Raw genomic sequence first — 24,426 nt, 5'->3', positions numbered from 1 at the left:
AGCAAAGCTGGTCACATGATCCCTCCTAGGCTCCGCCTACCCCAGTCATTCGACCGACGTTAAGGAGGAATATTTGCATAGGAGAAACCATATGATACCGTGGTGACTGTAGTTAAAGAAAATAAATTATCAGACCTGATTAAAAAACCCGGGCGGGCCGTGGACCGGACACACCGTTGGAGAAAGTAATTTATCAGGTAAACATAAATTCTGTTTTCTCCAACATAGGTGTGTCCGGTCCACGGCGTCATCCTTACTTGTGGGAACCAATACCAAAGCTTTAGGACACGGATGAAGGGAGGGAGCAAATCAGGTCACCTAAATGGAAGGCACCACGGCTTGCAAAACCTTTCTCCCAAAAATAGCCTCAGAAGAAGCAAAAGTATCAAACTTGTAAAATTTGGTAAAAGTGTGCAGTGAAGACCAAGTCGCTGCCCTACATATCTGATCAACAGAAGCCTCGTTCTTGAAGGCCCATGTGGAAGCCACAGCCCTAGTGGAATGAGCTGTGATTCTTTCAGGAGGCTGCCGTCCGGCAGTCTCGTAAGCCAATCTGATGATGCTTTTAATCCAAAAAGAGAGAGAGGTAGAAGTTGCTTTTTGACCTCTCCTTTTACCAGAATAAACAACAAACAAGGAAGATGTTTGTCTAAAATACTTTGTAGCATCTAAATAGAATTTTAGAGCGCGAACAACATCCAAATTGTGCAACAAACGTTCCTTCTTCGAAACTGGTTTCGGACACAAAGAAGGCACGACTATCTCCTGGTTAATGTTTTTGTTAGAAACAACTTTTGGAAGAAAACCAGGTTTAGTACGTAAAACCACCTTATCTGCATGGAACACCAGATAAGGAGGAGAACACTGCAGAGCAGATAATTCTGAAACTCTTCTAGCAGAAGAAATTGCAACCAAAAACAAAACTTTCCAAGATAATAACTTAATATCAACGGAATGTAAGGGTTCAAACGGAACCCCCTGAAGAACTGAAAGAACTGTTAAACACTAAAAAACTCTAAGCCATCTCCGTGGAGATGTTGCCTGTACAACGGCAAAGAGAATGACTGGGGTAGGCGGAGCCTAGGAGGGATCATGTGACCAGCTTTGCTGGGCTCTTTGCCATTTCCTGTTGGGGAAGAGAATATCCCACAAGTAAGGATGACGCCGTGGACCGGACACACCTATGTTGGAGAAAATGTGTTTTCTTTTCATTTGCTTATGTTAGAACTGTAATGTTATGTTATGTTAGTACTTTATATTGTGACTTAGCTGCTTGTATGCTATTGCAAAGGCGATGCACTTGGCCACCTCTATTGCAGCTATATTTTTACAATTAATTAGCCTGAGTGTGGCCTATCCCACTTTTTCTTTTTTTTTTTTTAATGGCCATTTCACCAATTGCACCTACACTACGCCTGGCAGAGGAGTGAAGTATACAAGTGCCTAGTTTAATGCAAAAATAAATGCGGTGGCTTATGTGAAAGCACACACTTATTTTTTTGACGCTTCACGTGTTTTTGAATAGCTGCTGTACATATTACAAGTGTATTTCACTCAGATTTGACAACACGCTTGATTTTGAATAAAGCATTTGTTAAATGCTCATTTTATGTTTTCACTGGAATGTCCCTTCAATTAAATTGTTATTTGCTAAAAACTAACTTATGGTATGGTTACATTTTCTTTCTTTTTCTTTTTTTATCTTCTATGAGGGAGCAGGACATGCAGTATTTATAGTTAATGGGATGTGCAAATCTAGCACTTACAGCAGTGTCAAATACTGATAGACTGAGAGCTTGCTGCATTCCTAATGTGCAACTTAAACTTTAGAGCTGTAGTCTTAGGGTAGGGATATATTTAGCCACCAATCAGCTAGCGCTACCCAGGTGCTGAACCAAAAATGGGCCAGCTCCTAAGCTTACACATTCATGCTTTTCAAATAAAGATACCAAGATAATGAAGATAAAATCATGTATATATAAAATGCAAACATTTTACACAGCGCTATATATACAAAAGGCACCCTTGTTTGTCAAGCTTTGTTCTAGAGTCTTGCTATGTTGGCGCTGCACTCTCTATCAGTACCATAGTATACAAAGGACACACTGTGACAACAGCAGCTATATGCTCACACAGTCCCAGCATATTACTCCGCCATGATAATGACCGCTCCGGCTGGCATTGTATTTCTTGTACTTTGTAAGCGGTCTATGGTGCATATCACTGTATTCCTTCTATTCCTCTGCATTTTCTTTATTAATTGTACCTAACATACAGAGTTGCAGAATCTATTGGTGCCCTATGAAGATGATAATGATGAGCGGTAGAATCAATGTAAAAATTATAGTCCAGGTCTACAATTCTAAGTGTCATGGCTCCCTGGTAATTTATTAGGCCCTATGCTTAATTATTGCTGGCAGCTGTCCACACCACAACATATATTTCACAATTTATCACTCACTTGTAGAAGTGTATAACCTGCACCCTCCATCTATATTAGATATACCAGAGTATATAAACTGCACTATTTGTAACAGTTGCCTATACAACAGCACAGCACCCTCCATTACTGCCAATTGTACCCCATCATACACTTCACCCTGCACCACTGCCACCTGTACCATGGCATACATTGCACCCTGGGTCACAGCCACCTGTAAAGCGGCATACATTGCACCCTGCGCCACAGCCACCTGTACGACACCATACACTGCACCCTGAGCCACTGCCACCTGTATGACAGTATACCCTGCCGCACTGCAACCTGTAACGCAGCATACCCTGCGCCACAGCCACCTGTAAACCGGCATACATTACACCCTGCCGCACTACCACCTGTACGACACCATACACTGTACCCTGAGCGACTGCCACCTGTATGACCATAAAACCTGCCGCACTGCCACCTGTACGACACCATACACTGCACCCTGTACCACAGCATACATACACTGCACCCTGCATCACTGACACCTGTACCACAGCATACACTGCACCACTGACACCTGTACCACAGCATACACTGCACCCTGCGTCACTGACACCTGTACACTGCACCCTACGTCACTGACACCTGTACCACAGCATACACTGCACCCTGCGTCACTGACACCTGTACCACAGCATACACTTCACCCTTTGTCACTGATACCTGTACCACAGCATACATACACTGCACCCTGCGTCACTGACACCTGTACCCCAGCATACACTGCACCCTGCGTCACTGAAACCTGTACCACAGCATACACTGCACCCTGCGTCACTGACACCTGTACCCCAGCATACACTGCACCCTGCGTCACTGACACCTGTACCCCAGCATACACTGCACCCTGCGTCACTGACACCTGTACCACAGCATACACTGTGCCATGTGTCACTTCCACATGTCCAGTAGCATTCACTACACCCTCACTACCTTCTGACCATTTGTAGTGTGTTTTTTTTTTTTTTTTTTAGCAATGCCAATTAAAATAAGTTACCTCAAACCCTCAGGGAGCACACAGAAAATAAATTTAATTTACTTTATTTACATCATGATTGCAGGCTTAGTTTAATTTTAATTGTTAATGGTATAAATCTGACTGTAGCTATTGACACATTTTAGTGCTGAACATAAAATTCTTTATACATGCAGCACAGAGCATACAAAAAAAAAATCTTTGTTAGCTCTTTCAATATAAAACCTGTAACATGTAGAGATCTTAACCTCCTGGCTGACAGACAGCTGTAAAGGTTTGCTATCCAATGTGTTGTGGTGCTTATTGCAGCCAAGGGGTTAATATTATACATGTGCAGCTGAAGATCATATTGAAGGGGTGGACAACCTAAGACTATGAGCAGCTTGGCTGCACACTATGAAAAAAAAATTGCCACCCCTGTCCTAGTTTCTATAAGAGGTGCAACTAATTTCTTCAACACACAGTACAAGAGTTGTAATCATGAAAGTAGCTGTTCTTGCCCTAAGCCTAGACTCATTCCCTTGAGCTTCTTATCCCTTCACTGACCCCTCGAAAGACCTTCCTATCAGCTCTGGGTATCCTCCAATTTGTTCTTCCTCAGCTGTAAATCAATTTGTCCAATAAAGCAGTCTGACACTCTGAAATATCGGCTAAACATCCACTCAATCTGTTTATGCAAATGAAATAAATCTATCTGTCCTTTCTAAATATTGATTATATTTCTTAATTTATAGAAAAATAAATACAGGGATGACATGCAAAGTTGGGAAGGAGAAAGAAGCAGAGAGAAGGGACAAGTGATTGAGGGATAGACTTTAAGCATGTGAAGATATGAACACGAATATGACAAGCAATGTAAACAAGAGCAAAATACTCATTACATTTGTATAAACTAGTATTCAATGCCCACATACACAGCGTATAGATGTAAATTAATAATGACCACATAAGTAAACACATATATTATGTCCATGCAATAAATACACATTATATATATATATATATTAGGTAGGATTTGAAATTTTAAAGTGAATATGCACAAGTGTGACTCTAATATCCCATATCAATACTATATTTTTTATTAAAAAAAAAATATGACACAGTGACAAAAATATCTATTACACAAACACCAAAAGTGATCATCTAAAATTCACCAGCTTTAAAAGAGAAATCAACTTGTAGACTTCACAGAACTATCCTCTGTGAATAATTCAATAGGAGCAGGCCAGATATGAAAGTATCTGTTAGCCGCTTCCCATAACAAGGCGGTCTGGAAACTGAGGCTATCATGGTAGCACCTAGCATGGATAAGAACTCTCTTCTGGTGAATACAAATCAAACTGCTGTTTTTAATACAGTTTAAGTTACATTTGTTTATAGTTATGTCAGCATTACATTATTATTAGTCTAAGACATGACTTGGTTAGGAGTCTGAAAATCAGCACAATGATATCTCAAAATAAGAATAATTCTAGTCAGTTCTGTCTCCATTTTTTTTATTATTTTTTTTAAACTTCCCTATATAGAAGCATGTCTTCACTCTCTAAAAAATGTAGCACTGGCACATATGAATTCTGTGTGTGTTCATTCGCATTGATACAAAAAAATAAAAATATCCTTTTAGTGAAATACAAACCTCTGAATGTAATTCTTTCCTTTCTAAAATACTAACAACTTAAATGCCACTAAAAATTAACACAAAGAAGATGAGAACAAGGCATGGTGAAGGAATGAATCACAGAGGAGATTAAAGATAAATATTCAAAATTGCAGTCATAAAATCAATGGATATAGCTGGTCTATTAACCTTTTAACGCCGTTATGCCGTTCTATTCCGTCATATTTACACTGGGCTTTAAAGCCGTTATGACGGAATAGAACGTCATATCAAACGGCTGTCCTGAAGCCTTCTGCGCTTCAAGGACTTGATCGCGGTCTGGAGGGCGTTCCTAGGGTTGTAGGGACGCCCCCCAGATGCGATCCAATAATTGAAATCTCGCGATCGTATGCACGATCGCGTAGTTTCAATTTGTCTACATCGGAACAGGTGTTCCGATGTAGACACTTTAACCCTGTCACGAAAGGGTTAATAGAACCTACAACCTGAAAACAAAACTAAAAACAAGCAAGTTGATGAAACTGTATGTAGGTGCCCAGCCAGGCACAGGCCGCACACACACAGATAAGTGGTTGAGAAAATCCTAGAAGCAGCAGATATAATCAAAGTTCTTCATCTTTCCAAAACTTAAAAACTTGAGGCTGGAGCAGAGCTTTTGTCGAAGCTTTATCACACTCCAGTAAGATATTAAAAATAAATAAATATCAGCAGGAGGGGGAGAATACAGTATAATTACCTGAATAGTTAGGAGTCTCCAACACTGCTTGGAAGTTATTGACAGCTGGTAAAAAATCTAAATGTTTATTCAGATAATGATGACATTTCTGTCTATTCAGACTACGGTATTAGTGCAAACTAGTTGTTATGGAGAAGGAACATCTGCGATATGCTTTTAAATGCCCCTGCTTAGATACAACAAAGATAAATAGCTTTCCATGTTTCTCTAAAGAAAAGTTTACCGATCTGAGGAGTTTATTGGCACAGAAGAATCACTCTGGAAATGTACGTCTACTCTGATAGCCAGATGGAAGAACCCCCTCTACAAGGACCATAAATCCCAATTTAGCAATCAACCTCCAACTTGCTCAGTGCAAGGTCTTCCCTTGGAAATCAAAGCTCAGCCCATTATCAGAATCTGTTTCTTGCACTGAGATATGGTTTTTAACAATCATAAATTATGTTTTGCCTCCCATCTAGGGGGAAAAGCTGCATAGTCTGCAGGTAGGTCCACCCAAGGATCGAGTTCATTGAATTATTGATAGCTTTCTGTCTCGGAGGACTACAATGAAGATGAAGGCAGAATAAGAGTTTAGAACAGACTTAACTCAAAGGCTGCCAGAGAAGGATGCATTGCATTGCTATGCAATGGATTGAACATGGCAGTAACAGGGTTAACGGTGTGTGATATTTTAGACTAAAGTGCATGAATGGTTGCCAGAAGCTTGATCCCATAGCCACTACTGTTATTCCCATAACTCTTTCAGCTATGGAATTAATCCTTGTTGAGTTGAAGAGCACATGCAGGACAAAATAAATAAATTAAAATTAGCAGGTGCACAAAAAGCGTAAAGCCCTGTAACACATTCTTGACTTCTGCCTTTGTAATTGAATTTACATTTTTACAGAATTAGGCCTGATGTCCTGACTGTGAAAAACACCACATGGGACAACAAAGAACATGAAACGGTAAAAAGCCAGTGTTGGGGATTAATTAGGGGTGTGAATGCTGCAATCGTTTCTGTCCTAAACGCAACGGGTAAAATTCCCATTTTAAATAAACGAGAAAATAGAAAGATAAAATTGTACGCGTTTGATAAAAAAAACAATGAGTGCATTTTTTTCTATGCAACGTAAGTAAAATTAGAAAAACAGGAAAAATAGGCCTCTTGTATAACCAAACTTGTAGGGGAGATTTCCTGACATAAGCAACTTCTCCTCTTTGCGTACCCTTTTATTATTATTATCGGTTATTTGTAGAGCGCCAACAGATTCCACAGCGCTAACTTTTCATCATTTCTCACCCCATCTGAAATAAAAGGGATAATATAATAACGGTGTTCCCAAATGGTACTTTTCCATGGCACACAATTTAATCCATGCGCTAATTGTAATCCCATTACAGCACACAGAATTTCATTAGTATTCACAGCTCATCAAGCCAGCAGCCATAACACTTACTTCGTTATTCCAAAACTGCTAAAACTGACTGCCATATTTAAAGCAAGCGGTAAACAAAAAGTAGGTTAAAATGTTGTGTTGCAGAATTAGCTTATCCAGAAGTATGGAGAAATGACAGAGCGTATCCGGCCCAGGAAGGTTTACGGTCTATGAATAACAGAAAGGGTGAGAGGGGGCACTTCAGGGCAATAAAGGAGAGGTGAGAGGCTGCTGTGTAATGTGCAGAGAGAGAGAGAGAGAAAAGCAGTTCTCCAAACATCAAGTTAACTACAGACTTGTGTTAAATTATTTTTAACCATGGGCAGATTTTCTTGGTTAAAATGCAGAGGATGGTTATTCCAAATGAGAGAATATCATGAAAACTGTAGCTATATTTAGCATGCTCAGAAAGAGGTAGATGTATATTACACAGCCACAAATATAGATGTGGATAGGAGTATCTGAAACTGTGATAATTAAAGTGTGATTTGTTCTAAAAAATGAAAGAGAGAAAAACAAATATGGGAAGGAAGGAGAGAAAGGAAAAGAAAGAAAGAGAGAGAACAAGAAACGCAAAGGCAATGAAATGCATACGACAAGGAGAGAATACAGAACAAGTAGGGAAAGGAATTGAAGTATTAAAGAAAAAAAATAAAAGAATAAACTGTCGCAAAAGGGAATAGGTTTGCAAAAGAAGATATGGGAAAAGGAGTTGAGTGACAATGAATAAAAAGCAAATTGTGAAAAAGAGAAAGTGAAAGATAATAAAAGTAGAGGGAGATATAAATATAAAGACAAAGCGAGTAAGCAAATGAAGATAGAAAAAAAAGGGTGGGAAAATAGGGGAGATGGAAAGTTTCTGAGCATTTCATATTGGAAAGGTTCAGGAATGTATAACCCAAGCTAAAAATGTCTCTCCTCACAATGAGTCTTATTTCTAATCATGAATTGCCTTTTTATGTCACGTGTCTTTACCCCCCGCCCGCCTCACACACACACACTTTATTTCCTCCTTTTTTTTTTTTGCAAGATCTTTGGTCATTCTTATGATTAAAAAGAAGTAATTGTACATGAGACTTGGAGGCAGTACAACTATAAGTGGCATTGTGCCTCCACAAGGATAGTAGCGTCACTTGTTAACGCTAATGCATGCACTGCCAATTCATTTTTATTCTGACACTTTAACGCTTACATAGAAACTGGATTTTCCTCTGTTCAGAAGCAACCCATGAACACTGGCCCTCAAGTAAATATCCCATTGCAGGACACTCTCAGCCCCCCGGCGCCCAAATCACAAATAACAGTCGTTTTGTTCCAGCAGAGTAACTTTTTGTCAGAGCATCAGAATTGCTAAAGGATGTTCAAACTCAGAAGGGACCTCTTTTTCTGCAGTGCCCCAGTGTCAGGGCTAAGCATGTGCCAATTTAACTATTTAGCATCTTGTATATCAACTTGTAATACACTTTATATTGCATAAGAAAACAAACAGCCGTTTCAAAACTCAAACTTGTCACATTAGACATTTAGAGGGGATGACAAAAATATCTAAAACTACCTTCATAGAAATACAGCTTTTAAAAACAGGAGTCAGAAGTTAACTTTAAAAAGGGGCAGTATACAGCAATTTTCATTTAACTGCATGTTATAGTCACTACTATAAAGAATACTATGCACAGATATGGATATAAAAATCCAGGGAAAAAAAATTGAAAAATGTACTTAGAAGCTCCAAGTTTAGCACTGTTGATGAGATTAGGCTGGGACACCGACTGAAAGGGGCTGATGCCACCTTCCTCCCCCCTCCCCTGCATATGAAAAGACACATTATACAAACAGAAGCAGTCTGACGTCTGTGTATACATCAGTATACATATAAAACTTTGGGGCTTGGTTATGAGCCTGAAAATCAGCACAATGTTATTTAAAAATTAGAAAAAAATATACATCTCTACAAAAAAACACCCAGATGGGCTATATAAATGGATGGTCTACAAAACTTGTATGCAAAGAAAAATCTAGTGTACAATGTCGCTTTAGGTATGCCTGGCTAAAAAAGCTTTGTGGATATTTGCACACACAAGTACTGATATGGACTATAAATAGTACCCTGAACTACACTTATAGTCATAAAATAACATATCAAGATTGCAAACTGAAATTACACTAAACAGAATGGATTTTTAATAAAATATTCTGTTTCAAGAGATGTTTATTCAATCATATCAGATGCAGTAGGTTTTATATTAACATTTGCAAATGCAAATAAAAAAAAACTGGTCTTTCTTGTGTAGACAATAGTTAAAAAGAAAAACAAACACACACAAGACAGAAAGGCAGGAATTCTATCCAGAGGAGAGTGTAGCAAATTCTGCTGACTAACACACAAAGAGGTGAAATCAGAGGCCAGGGAAGAAAGGATTGTAAAAAATTGGTTTTGGCCGTTAATTACAAGGCAGGTTGTTTAGACTTTTTATGCTCTCCCGAAATGTCGTTTTACTTCAGTGTGTCCAGAGGAAGGGCTGGCCTCCTATATGGTCATATTAGATGTGTGTTTAGTATTAACTTAAAAGTGTGGCTGGTGTTTAACTTAACCATTAAAATGATATAGAAGAAAAAAAATAAACAACAAAAGCAACAGGCAATAATTGTGTTACCAATAAGGGCCAAAGCCTCACTAAATATATGTGTTACTTCTGGATGCCAATGCTGTGCTTGGCTCCTAAAGCATTTCCTAAAGTAGCCAGGAGTGTGTAGTACAGAATTCTAAGATGATGGATAAAAAAAGAAACCCCCTCCACCAAAAAAGGGCCACATTTACTACATGATGGAATCTATAGCATATTTGGGTTCCATCCTCTCTTTTTTTTTTGTTTGTTTATTTTTTTAAGTTCATTTCTAGATAGAGGCTAGCTTTTTAAGAGATTCACATTTTTAGCATGCTAATTACAAGTAACAACCAGACAACTGCAGATTTTGATCTCACACAAGACTCTACCAGCAACTAAGTGCTGTGTGCTAGTGACAAAGAAGGCTTCATTAACCTATTATGCAGCTATTTACACCTTACTGTGGAGTTACCTGGGAAACACTTGCTATCACTAAACTAAATTCCTGTGGATGGTATAAAATGATTAACAAAATCTACCCCTTATAAAGCTGTATTAAAGGGAAACTGTACCCAAATTTTTTCTTTTGTAATTCAGAAAGAGCATGCAATTTTAAGCAACTTTCTAATTTACTCCTATTATCACTTTTTCTTCGTTCTCTTGCTATCATTATTTGAAAAAGAAGGCATCTAAGCTTTTTTTTGGTTTCAGCACTCTGGACAGCAGTTTTTTATTGGTGGATGAATTTATCCACCAATCAGCAAGGACAACCCAGGTTGTTCACCAAAAATGGGCCGGCATCTAAACTTACATTCTTGCATTTCAAATAAAGATACCAAGAGAATGAAGAAAAAGTGATAATTGGAGTAAATTAGAAAGTTGCTTAAAATGTCATGCTCTATCTGAATCACGAAATAAATTTTTTGGGTACAGTGTTCCTTTAAGTTAAGAGAAGTGTGCAGGTTTTGAGTACATTGTCCATAACTAATCTGAAATTACATAAATTAAATCTGCATTGGAATTTTGCACTTCCTGATAAACTGAAAGATAAACGGATGGATTTAATCCATATATGGAGTTGACAGGTGCAATTTACTAAATAAATCCTGTTATTATCCCACAGATTTATAGCACTGAGGATTGTGCTAAAGGGCATAATGCAGTCTTAGAATACACACACATGTGTTAAATGGACATGAAACCCAAAATGTTTCATGATTTAGGTAGAACATACAATTTTAAACAACTTTCCAGTGTATTTCTATTATCAAATTTGCTTCATTCTCTTGGTATCATATGTTGAAGGAGCAGCAATGCACTACTGGTTACTGACTGAGCACAAGGATGAGCCAATGACAATCAGTATAAATATGCAACCACCAATCAGCAGCTAGAACCTGAGCTTTCCCAGATAAAACTTTCAGCAAAGGATAACAAGAGAAGGAAGCAAATTAAATAATAGAAGTAAATTGGAAAGGTGTTTAAAAGTGTATGTTCTACCTAAATCATGAAATAAAAATGTTGGGTTTCATGTCCCTTTAAGTAAAATAATGCAGTAAGGCCGAGAGAAAAAAAATACACACGTGTGAGAAAAATAATCTACAACATCACCATATAATGAAATAAACCGAGGATTGTGTTTAAAAACGTTTAGAAGTTGTTCTTTAACTGGAACACCACACAATACTAATTTAGTTGATTATATTGGTTTCTACATACTCCCATAAACGATAGCTGAAATGCTTACCTGTGTGCGTGGCCATTGGGAGCGGGGAGGAAAAGTACTTGGCCGCCTGAAAATGGCCCGGGTGCTGTACAGCACTGTGGCCAGTAGGGGGATTCATTCGGCCTGCTCCGCGGTGGTTCAGGTGAGGAGGATGCGCGAACTCCCGGCCGTCCATTACGGGAAGGGGGCGTGGTAAGGGGCGGTGCTTCTCAATGAGAGGTCCCGGGGGTACATCCGGGCACCTCTTGTTGCTCCGGGATCATCCTCTGAGGAATACAAGAAAGACAACACAATTATAGACGGGATGATTTAAACAGCACATCATTCATGGACAATTAAAGCAGCGAAAACACCGTTTTTAAAGGAACTGGATTCAATTTTTAAGAAGCCGTGTCCTCTATAGTATAATTGCATTATAAATCCCCCAATAAATATAGCTAGTAGGAAGTAACATAATTATTTATTTAATGTTATCAAGGGTTGACAATTTTATATTAGAAACCCGACGTCTCCGTGGATTTTCAAGCATGGATTTATATCTATTTGATGAAAAGATTTATGTGGTTTTGAAATGCCATTTTGGTTGCGGAGTAATCAATAATAAATTACAGGGTTCTTCAGTTCCGGCCCTCAGGAGTCACTAACTGGCCAGATTTTAAGAATATGTGATCTAGAGAGCATAGGTTAAATAATCAGCTGCTCAGTAACCATGGTTACTGCCCGATCTCATCCAAGGTAATCCTGAATAGCAGGCCTCTTAGTGGGTCCTGAGGCTTGAATTGAAGAACCTTGTATTGTGAGATATCTATATATGTATCGATATATGTGTGGATAAATAGATATAACTTAATGGGTTAAAAAGCATGGGGTGTTCGTGTCTATCCTAAACAACCAACACCAACAATTAAGTATTTAAAATATTTGTATTAAAACATTTTAGACACTAGAAGGTTAAAATAATCCACTAAACTCATAATTTAATATCATTACAGTTTGTTTTGACATAAAGAACATTTACCACTGTATCAATGCTCATTCGTCTATAAAGGAGGACCATGTCAATGGGGATAAAAAAATTTTTTTTTTTATTAAGAAATGAGAAGTTTTAAATTAACTGACTGGCAAGTAAGATGTACAATTCTTTATAACAAACAATGACCATTCTTCTACATGCTCATAGCAAAGTATTTTGTCTCTGATTTAGCATATCACGTGGCAGATGAGGTATAATGGGCATAGGTTACACACACACTATATATATATATATATATATATATATATATATATATATATATATATATATATATATATATATATATGTATGTATGTATGTATGTATGTATGTATGTGTGTATGTGTGTATGTGTGTATGTGTGTATGTGTGTATGTGTGTGACTAAATTTACCACATTATTCCCAAGTAGCAAAGATACACATATCCTAGACGTTTACTTGTATTATTAGCTATATTTGTTAATCTTTGTATCTGAACTGCTGGCTCCTAAAAAAAAGTTTTGTAGGCTCATCATGAATATCCTGTCTGCTCACTATATCTAATATAAATCTACCACTGTTAAATTGCTATGAATTATAACATAAAAACTATGCAAAAGAATTTGATTTTGTATAACACGGTTACAAGGTTTACAAAATAGTACTGTACTGACTTGTCATTTGAATGTATTCTGATTACAAAAAAAAGTAATGGATTAAATTATTTACCTAATAAATGCCGACCTTGCAGTAAGGGGATAGATATATCTAGCACAAGTACATTTAATAAACATACTATTTGGAATGACACCTCAATTTGCAGCATCTTCATATATTGAAAACAACAATATAGGGGTTGTGTGTACTGACTAAGGAGAGGAAAAGGGAGTTGTATTAATACTTACAATACAGACTTATCACCACACCCACATAGTACTGGAATCACTAACAAAAATAAACAAAAGCTTTGTGTATGTGTATATATAGACTGTCTTGGCAGGGAAGCCTTTGATAAACTGTTCAATGCCATCATCCAATAAAAAAAATTGTATTAAACCAGGTGAATAAACAAATCGACTATCAGAAGATTGTATGGTAAGCAGTGAAGAGGTTAATGGAAACCATTAACACTATGTCTACCAGAGATGGATGCAATGCATACAGGGCAAACAATGGGTTAGTATCACGCAGCAGGAGAGTCTATTTTTGCATGAGGCTATTACCCATTGTATTATTATATTCAGTAAAAATGTGAATAAATCCTATTTAATGCCACTACAAATGGTTAAGTAAGGGGGGAGGGGGCTTTGCTATTCACAGCAGGTTATTAATGGTGAATATTCCATGCATTATAGTAGAAGAGAATGGCCTTTATTTGTGTATTTATGTGTTGTTTGCCTGCTTGTCAGCGAACATAGACAATTACTGCCCTGTTAATGCTTCATTCCCCTGCTCTTAGTGCGGTACTCTCACTTCCCCCCTCCCCAAATCCTAAGGAAGCCAGCTCCAATGAGCTCACCCTGGGACCCTCTAAAAGATCCCACTAGGACAGTCTAGCAGCTCTCCACTTAGAGCATGGTAAACCCCACACACTGGAATTTATCCCGAGATTCAGAAAATACACATGCCTCACTATAGTGCACTATGTAATTGGCTAATTATTGTGAACTTTGATCCCTATTAAGGTCACCATTTCAGGATTAAAGTGAGAATGGTACTATAAAAAAAAAACATTCAAACTAAATATACATATGAATCAAGTCTACCAAATCATGTTCAAAACATACATCTTTATCTGAGAAGCAATAAACAATAATTACAAAAATATACAACTATATTGTAGTTTCTGGGAGGGGGGGATGCTTGTTCCAGTAACACAAGTGTTTCGTTGTTTATAAAGGTGCTATTGTAGAACAAATATGTATAATTCCTGCTCTCCATAAGTTGTTTTTTTTTTAACTTGTTAAAGGTGACACATTTTGCTTTGTTAATGTAATGCAGACCTAACAGTAAGCACTAAATAAGAACGCTGTAATGAAATATTAATAGACAAATAATACATAATACAGTACAATGTGTATTGTATCAATATATGTTCTCTCTATATAATATCAGATATGTTTCTTTATTAAGGATGCTTGAGCACAGGGTAAAAATGGGTGTTGTGCAGTTGGAAAATACAGGAGCAGTAAATACCAGGGGGTAAGTGACACATATATGCTTATACTGGTGAAAGGGATCTAGAAAAGGTAAAATCACATTGGATGTTATGGATATACATGTAATATAAATATGCTGTAATGTATCAATGCACTAGCTGATTGTGAAAAAGATTTAGAATGATACGAGTACTGCGTAAATTACGCACCTGGAGATATTAATATGCTGGATGGGTGTATAAAGAAATTTGAGATTATACTATGTTAGTGGTTGGGTGTAAATAGCTATAGAATTACTCCATGTGTAAGGCTTAATTTGGTACATATAAAACGTAAGACATTAATTATTGCATATAAAATGATTACAGCAATTCCATGTAAAACTAATAGTGATATACAGTAATAAGAATATCTGGGAGGGTATATAAAGGATATTTTAATATATTTGAAAAAGGCAGGATCATCTGGATGTATAATGGACATTTGAGATTATGTGGTGGCTCTGACATATAGTATGATTGCATTATTAGGAAATAAGGTATATAGATTTGAATGGAAAAGCTGGGAGTGCCAGGGACACAATGAGAAATGGCATGACTGAACATACACAAATCTAATAATCATGCAATGGACAGTAAAGAAGTGAATGAAAAATAAAGCCTGCAGTTAAAACTGCGATGTAAATGAGGTATTTCCACAATAAAATGACCACACTAATTCTATTCAGGTAATAACCAGATATTGTTTGTGCAGTTACAATTAAAAAGCCCAAACCCTGGATTTACAGCCAACTAAAAAAAAAAGCAGATCCCCCATATTACTTTTTCATTTTTTCCCCTGTCACACTGCAAGTCAGGATTACTCCTCTCATATCCTCGTGTATGAACTCATTTTAATACTGATATATGTCATGAGTATGTTCTGTATTTTATAATAGGTAGTTGTGATTACTGTAGTAAATTCAATATTTATCATCATAAAACACAAAAGAGAAGACATATACGAAAAGATTAATAAAAAAAAAAAAAAAAAAAAAAAAAGCCAAATGACATCGGACATCAGCCAGCATGGCAGGGAGAATTTATACTCTTTTAATCTTTGTCTGGGTGAATAATAAATGCGTGGTATTTATGTATGTGTCTGCAAACATAGCAAAATCTGAGCCCATCCACTGAGCAAGAAACAAGACCCCAGGCAGATCCCTATACCAAGTGCAGACTGAGACACGTCTCAAGGAGATATAAAGTATTGTCTTAATAGCCAATTAGGTATTCTACATCTATATCTATATCTCTCTCATATATATATATATATATATATATATATATATATATATATATATATATATATATATATATATATATATATATATATATATATATAAAAAAAAAAAAAATCAGAAATATGAAAATGAGAAGCAAGTTAGCACTTTCAGGAGCCATAATTATCCAAATGTATAAATAATTAGATATAATACAAATGTGTGTGTGTGTATATATATATATATATATATATATATATATATAAATATAAACACAGGCACCAGCGACATAACTCAAAACACAACAGAATATTTCAATGCATAAATGATTGAAACATGCAGCAATTTCGCATAAAGCAGCCATACAGATATTCACAAAAAAACACAAAAATATACAAGGCCACTGTAAACAAGACATTAAAACTCACACACAAAGGGAAGTAGAAATAAAAATGAACATAAAATATACAAGATCATAAATACACATAAAAACACGGATAAATATACATAAGTACACAAACACACTCAGTTAAATAAATATACACAAAGAGATAAATACACACTCAGACATATCACTCACGCACAAAAACACTCAGATTTATATGTAGTATATAACATTGTGAGGTGTGGGTATGGGATGTGAGTTTGCAATACTCATTTTTCCCCATAAGAGGTGTTAGGATTACCAAAACCTCTAGCTATATATTATATAATATCACTTGCTCATAGTGCAGATGTGCAACTGGTTCCTTCCAAGGGAAATGTGTTTTCCCCATAAGAACTTTTTAGAAAGATCCATACCCTGGACATGCTGCAAATTCAGATGAGTATGAGCCTACTCACAGCCTGAGGCCAGTGGACATACCTTAGAAGAGAATGTCTAGTTAATCCCCAAACTCTTAGCTCACACCCATTAATTCCATGATCACCCATACACCCTACATTTTAATGAAACATACTGAACAAATACAGCTTGGGGTGGTAATAGTGTTCCATGTGAGTATTCAGATACTCCCAGCTAGAATCCCTTAGAGGTGTATAAATGGACTCAGTCTGAATCTCGTTTAACCCTCTGATAGGCCTAAAATATCATCACTGGGCCTATCCCCATACAAAGGTGCCTAGCACCCATCTAGATGTTATCTCCCTTCTTTGCAAACAGCTTATTACCAGCTCTTGTCCTGAAATCCGTTTTCAGATCCCTTAAACTCTAAATCTTCTGCAAAATAGGCCTTGTGCATGTGTGAGTTGATCTAAATTGACACTCATTCCTGTCACTGAGAGTGTAATCTTCTCTCTAGGATTCTCAATCTGCATTGTATTAATATTTAATAACACACATCCTAAATAAAGGCAGCATATTTTATATATAATCCACATAATTGTCAATGCTCTAAACACAAACTGTATTTGTGGGTCCCTCTGAGGAGTTGCACAAAATAGCAAGGGGTGTTATGGTTTTTAAGTTTTTAAAAGTTAAATACAATTTAAAATTAAATGTATTTAGTTCAGTTTTATGTGCAAGGTTTTCAGGCTTTGATTCAATCTCAGACTGAAAACAATCTATATTAAATTAATACATTTTGACATGCTGATAATTATTTTTAGTATTTATTATAGGTGGTTTCAGCGATTTAAATACAATAATCAACCCAATAAACATTGCATTCTAAATTAAATCAGAATCTATACAAGATTTTTTTAACATCCTAATATTTTGTATATCTTATTGTTTCCTCAAAAAAAACAAAAAAACAACCTGCTTTGCAATTACATGTAATTGAAAGGATCACCCTGTTTGAAAGCATATTATGTCCAGATCCTTCCCAGCAGTGAGCTTCTAGGGCTGAGAGCTTGTAGTAACAAGAGAAGAAAGGAACATCACAGAGTAATAGGGTGTCCTAGACTCATTAAATCTTTTCAGGGGAATTACCATGTCAGCAGAAAAATAGACACACTGCACAATTTAAAAAATGCACACTATATATATATATATATATATATATATATATATATATATATATATATATATATATATATATATATATATACACACATACATACATACACACACACACACACTTATACATACATATACACACACACTTTTTTCATCTATTTTTCTTGGTGGAGTGAAGCTATAACACCAATCCGTTATGGTATGGAGTATATAAACCTCTATACTTAAATAAGAATTCCATTATATATATATATATATATATATATATATATATATATATATATATATATATATATATATATATATATATATATATACACACACACACACACATATATATATATATTTATTTTTTTAACAAAAATAAAATAATAAAATCATTATCGAGTATATATATATATATATACACATACACACACATTTATTTATATAACACACATACATTTATAAAATATTTTACCAGGAAGGATACATTGAGATTTCTCTCGTTTTCAAATATGTCCTGGGTGTATGTATGTATGTATGTATATGTACAATTATATATATATATATATATATATATATATATATATATATATATATATATATATACACACACATATATATATATACACGCACATACACCCAGGACATACTTGAAAACAAGAGAAATCTCAATGTATTCTTCCTGGTATATATATATATATATATATATATATATATATACACACATATATACATACATACACACACACACACACACATATATACACATATATATATATACATACACACACACACACACACACATATATACACATATATATATATACATACACACACACACACACACACACATATATACACATATATATATATATACATACACACACACATATATACACATATATATATATATACATACACACACACACACATATATTAGAGATCACACATTTCACCTACTGTGCCACAGATCCACTGCAACATATTCCAGATCTAGATGTGGGAAGTCACACAGGATTTAGGTCCCAGTACAGGAAACGTCTCCATGTAATTTGTATCCAAGCCTTGTATATAAATCAGCATTTCCTTTTCATCGGTTTAAAAAAATAAATAAAAACCATATATCCCTTTAATTTATACGGTCTATGGCGTCTTGGTGTTCGTAAAAGCTTCAAAATAAAATCCTTGTGGGAAAGAAATCTGATATCTTGTGGGGGGTTGCGGGGACTATCTGCAGATCAGCCCAGAAAGACGCGCCTTGGTCGGCTTAGGAATCAGACACCACCCGCTGAGCAGCAGAAGCTCCAGCTTTCCCCAAGCCGAGTCCCCACGGCACTATATTCCTAAAGAAATCAATGTAAGCAGAAAGCACAAAACAAGAAACTCTCTCCAACCTCTTATTTTATTAGACGAAGAAATAAAGAGAAACGCTATAAAAAGTATAAAGATTGTAATCCCACAACTGACCCTCAAACCATAACATAAAGAAGATGGCCTGGAAAAAATAATCAGGAAAATGCAAATATTGGAAAATTTGCATAACAACCTTGATATGGAAAAATATAAATCTCCTCATATATATGTATGTGTGTATAATATATATATATATATATATATATATATATATATATATATATATATATATATATATATATAAAAACACACACACACATATATACACACACACACACATGTATATATATATATTATATATGTAGATTTGCATATGATTATATATATACACAAGTATTTGTTTTTTCCTCACACACTCTATTGTCTTTTCCATGTAAATTTAGAAATACATTAACTTTTGGAAACTGGAGATTTTTTTTTCTTTAATATTAGTGTAGTCCAAGGTTAAAGTACACAACAATTAATATTTATTATTTTTTCCTATATAAGTAAAGATTTCCAGAGTCCAATTAAAAAAAAAAATATGCAAAAACAACCAGATTTAGATAACACAAATAACAATCGCCTGAAATGTAAAAAGTAGAATGAATATTTGATCTTTTTGTCTGGCCTGTTTACAACATTTACAGAACAAATCCTTCTGATTTCGACGAAAATAGAATTTATTTGTGTGCAACAGGATTTAGATCCTCCCTGGTGCTGCTTTAAGATCTCATTAAAATATTGAAAAATTCACCAATTAATTAAATTGTATCAGTCAAGCGTGAGGGTTGGTTTAGAGATTTTTAATAGTGATTAGCAATCAATTTAATAGCAAATGACTAAATTCCCTATCTTTTATGTATTTATTTTCTAATAAACTATCGATACACGATCATGCTGATCCACACATATCAAGCATTAGTTTTTACATTTAAAATGATCATTTTTTGATAAATAAAATATATTATCTGGTTGCAAATAAGCCATATAGAACAATGTGACAAAAATACTACAACATTGTTGTTTTATTACAAGATCACTCAATTGTATTTAAAATACAAATAACTACAGGGTTTGTAACTAAGATTTTTTTTTTTTAATTAAAATATTTCTAATTTGAATAAAATCCCTTCAGTAATTTATTAAATCTTCATTTGAGTGATGTTATAAACAAGTACAATTGTACAGTTACATTTATGTGATAAAATTGTCATTCTAGAAGGGAAGCGGGATTTTTGCAGCATAGTGTGTCGGGGGGGGGTCCCCAGAGGTGCCAGCGGGGCCCATGGGTGCAGGTACTTACTGTGGGTGCATGGGCAGGCTGGCTCAGTGCAGTGTTCACCCTGTGCTCTGCATGCAGGGACTGGACTGGGCGCTTCCGGCCTGAGCTCTCTGCAGCCCGCAGCCCCCACCCCGCTCTCTAGCATGCTGCCAATCAGCCCGGCGCGGACACTCAGCTCATTGGCCGCCGCGCATACAACTCGTGCCGCTCTCCTGGCGTAAACAGGCGGCCCCATTGGCTGGAAGCTGCCAATCAGGGGGCGAGAGGGGGGCTTGGGCCGCACCACGGCACAAAGGCGCCTAATTCAAGTGTGTTTGTTGGGGGAGGGCAGGAGGGAGAGGGGAAAGGGTCAGGGACAGGGGTTATGTGGGGGTGAGGGAGGGGGAGAAAGGATCAAAAGGAGGGGAGGGAATGAAAGGAGGAACGGGGAGGGATGGGAAAAGCGATGGCTTGACAAGTGGCTCTCAAAGGGATGAGTACGCTGGAGCAGCTTCAAGCACCGGAGATAAGCAATGCTAGGTATAGCGGGCTATGTGAATACAGACTCAGTATGTGGCGGCCTAATAATAGGGGGGTGATCAATAGGTGGCTGCCGGAAGTACTCGCAATGCCCGGTGGGGTTCAGACTCCAGTATTGAGTACACTCAGTGGGAGGCAGACTTACTTACTCCTCTATCCAATACATTTAGTAGGAGACTCACCGAGCTGAATTCACTAAGCCTCTCCGGATTCACAGAGCTGTGCTATGTGGTGCAGTCTCTTCACTAAAGTACTGGGAAGGAAGTGAGCTGAATGAGTTGTTTTCACTAGCAGATTCATGTATACAATGCTTACTATCAATATAGCTCATATACTGGAAGTAGCTGCTTTTAAATAGTGGCAGCATCGATTAGGAGACTGAGATCAATCAATGAATAAAAAGTACCTTTAAATGGTGCAACAGACCAATACATTTCTAGTTCAATTGATTTAGATATTCACCAGAAATCCTGACTGTATTGGGATCCAAAATTATTTGTGGGGGGAGGGGGACTCACTCTCAGAGGAGCAGAAACGTGCAATATGCAGTGTTTTCTAAACAAATCTGATAATACAGAGTAACACTAATCAGAAGGGTCATTGTAGGGCAAAGCCATGGTATGTTAGAAAGAGGTCAAAGGTTGGACTTGTGTGGGATTCAGTTGAGTAATGAATGGGTTAAACGATACTCTACATATTAGTGCAATGGAAAAAAGTGACACCCCTGACCTTTAGAGGGCAAATAAATAATATGCATGGGGTATTAGCCTGCAGGATTAAGGATAGGGGGAGAGGAAGATTATTAACATTTTTTCACCCAGCACTGATGACAACCCAAGGTGTTTATTGATACATGTCAGTGTGGATTAGGAAATCAGAGCAGCAGATCTTTTACTCTGGGGATTTCCCTGCCATGAAGAAGCAGAAACTGTTCAATTACTACTGCATGAAAAGAAGAAAGAATGCTTATTACTATGGTTGCACTGGTGCAGTGATGGGAAAAGGAGCTTTAAAAAAAATACAGCTCACACTGCTGTTCAAAGCAGCCTCTTAAAAACTCAGATGCTCATAACATTTATTTTATAGGGGTATTTTCAATCCACAGGGGGGGAAGAAACAGGAAATCTTTATTCATTTACATCCAATTTCACTTTAAAAAATGAAGGGTGCTGTCAGAAATAAACTCTCTGTATTATTGCCAATTGGAGGTTTCGCCTTTCATCTGGCAAGAGATTTTCTTCTCATTGTTTGTGATAACTTTTCTTCCACTATGGCCTAAATCTGTCTGGTACGAGGCTCTCCGATCTGCCAGAGCCTTGGGTGGAAATACATATTGTAAGAGGCATGTAACAGTATAATAGATAATTTCCCTTCATCCCACACCCCCCATCAACATAAGTTCTACACAGCACTTGCAAAATTGTCTGCACGCAATAATATTTACAATTTCCCAAAACTGAACAAGCTTTTCACACCCAGAAAGAGGGGATTTCCAGGATAAAGTGGTTGCAGTGTGACTGGTCTTGCTGTGGCATGATGTCTTATTGTTTAGAAATGGAATAATTAAATGCAGCTTTTCTTTCCTCTAATAAACCACTGGATGTTTATCCTTTTAAATTCATCTAGCTGTGAGTTACACACAAGACATCAAGAGTTAAAATCCTTAGACTTGTCTATACCCCTCCCCCCTCCTTTTTTTTTTTTTTATTCCTCGAGACGTCTGTGATTGGCTGGCAGACTGCCAGTGAACTGTCAATCACCGATTGTAAACAAGGCGCTGATTGGCTGCTCGCCAGTCCGCACTGGGCTGCCTGAAAAAAGCAATTACTGGGCCCCGCGGTTTCCAGGCTACCCCAGCAGCTCGATGAAAGGAGATAAGCTGAGGACGGTTTCCAGGCCCTCCCCATAGGCAGACCCCCATGGCCTTGCAGCCAAGAAGAGAGCAAAGTGTGAGAGGGCTTCAAAGGGAAAGCCTGCATTCACCATAGGAATAATGCAGTGCAGCATGTGGGTATGGATTGTGCATGGAAAGCAGGGGCTGCTCCTTGTATTAGGGGACTGCGCCGATCTTGTGTGGGGACTGGGATCTATGCAACAGACCACGGGCTTCACTTTCTGCCTCCGGACCTCAGAAGGCACTTGAGGGGCACAGTGGGGCAGGAGAGGTAAGTGAATGTATTGGGGACAGTCAGTTACAGGACCTCGGCTGTTAGACAAGGCTGAATGCTGATTGATCTCAATACGTTTTGGCAATAGAATGGTTAATAGCCATCAAGGGCAGCACATGGGATGGAATTAGAGGCTATAAAAACACACCAGGCTTTTGTTGCATTTTAAGCAGAATATATATTTAATCAGAAAACTAAAAAGTAATTTGCTGATTGTTCTATGGATACAATTGGAAGTTAACTGTCTATATACAATGTCACAATAATATAAATGAATGGAAATTAGCAATAAAAAGAAACACATAGATACTATCATTATTAAGTTACATTTCTGCTCCCCAGTGAGTTAGGAATAAGAACTGGATGGGAAAGAAAGAGAGAAGTGCCCCATTTCAGAAATTTGGATGGAAATAGAAGTTCTGAGAAATCCAGTTTATTTTATGACCAGGAAACTGCGAATGTCAACATTATAGTACATAGAATAACATGGGATTTTAGCACCAATTAAATGGATTGTAGCTGTAGAGCTTGTTACTAAAAATGAAAATATATTAAATAGGAAACAGAGAACGGGTTAACCCTGTGTCTCCCGTGTAGGTCTGCAGAGCATTTTGTTTCAGTGTAGGGCTTAATAATTTACTAAAATATAATATATTCTTCAAATCTATTTGAAAATATGATATGTTGCAAGGATGATCTATGTGTGATCTTATAGAGGATTCCCTCTGGGACCTAAATACAATGTTAAAATGAACAGATTAGTCTGTAATAGCCCTCACTTTAAAGCAGAAACAGATGTTTTATGTATAAAGACCAGGGATGTTTGATGTCACAAACACGCGTGTACATAGAACATGTGTGGATTGGAAATGGGACCAAGTCCATCAGTGGTCAGTTAGCAATTAGGTAAAGTTTATTTATTTGTTCTGCTAACAGAACAGACCTTATCCATTCAGAAGAACGTTTTCTGAGAAATTAAGCAAATTGCATTTGTATTTTATAGATCAGTATTATGATAAATATGTATGCAAATGTATCTATGTTTACTCAGCGACTTCCTAAATAAATATACATTTTAATAAATTAAAATACTGGGATGGATATGCTACTCGATCCATTTAATAAGTAATATTT

At 36.7% G+C, this 24,426-nt stretch overlaps 1 protein-coding gene and 1 long non-coding RNA gene across 6 annotated transcripts in view; one reads left to right on the top strand and one right to left on the bottom strand.

The window, feature by feature from the left end:
• The window catches only part of BAHCC1 (BAH domain and coiled-coil containing 1), a 184,603-nt gene that overhangs the window by 141,963 nt on the left and 18,214 nt on the right, over window positions 1–24,426 (bottom strand). For 2 of the 5 annotated variants that reach the window (XM_053706794.1, XM_053706769.1), the window contains exon 2: window positions 11,593–11,837. In XM_053706794.1, coding sequence (XP_053562769.1) covers window positions 11,593–11,746 — 154 coding nt within the window. In that variant the 5' untranslated portion in view covers window positions 11,747–11,837. Of the gene's footprint in view, window positions 1–11,592; window positions 11,838–17,757; window positions 17,836–18,888; window positions 19,272–20,626; window positions 20,692–24,426 lie in introns of those variants that run through there. The other 3 variants (XM_053706786.1, XM_053706778.1, XM_053706803.1) reach the window with 3 other exon arrangements.
• Window positions 22,963–24,426, top strand: part of LOC128653487 (uncharacterized) — a 2,477-nt gene continuing 1,013 nt past the window's right edge. Inside the window, exon 1 of the long non-coding RNA XR_008401358.1 lies at window positions 22,963–23,289. This is a non-coding gene — a long non-coding RNA (uncharacterized LOC128653487). The remainder of the gene's footprint in view (window positions 23,290–24,426) is intronic.

This window comes from Bombina bombina, chromosome 1, assembly GCF_027579735.1.
Source record: "Bombina bombina isolate aBomBom1 chromosome 1, aBomBom1.pri, whole genome shotgun sequence".
NCBI lineage: Eukaryota > Metazoa > Chordata > Amphibia > Anura > Bombinatoridae > Bombina > Bombina bombina.
The sequence above is the reverse complement of the archived record's forward strand: the minus strand, read 5'-3'. Positions and strand labels throughout refer to the sequence as shown.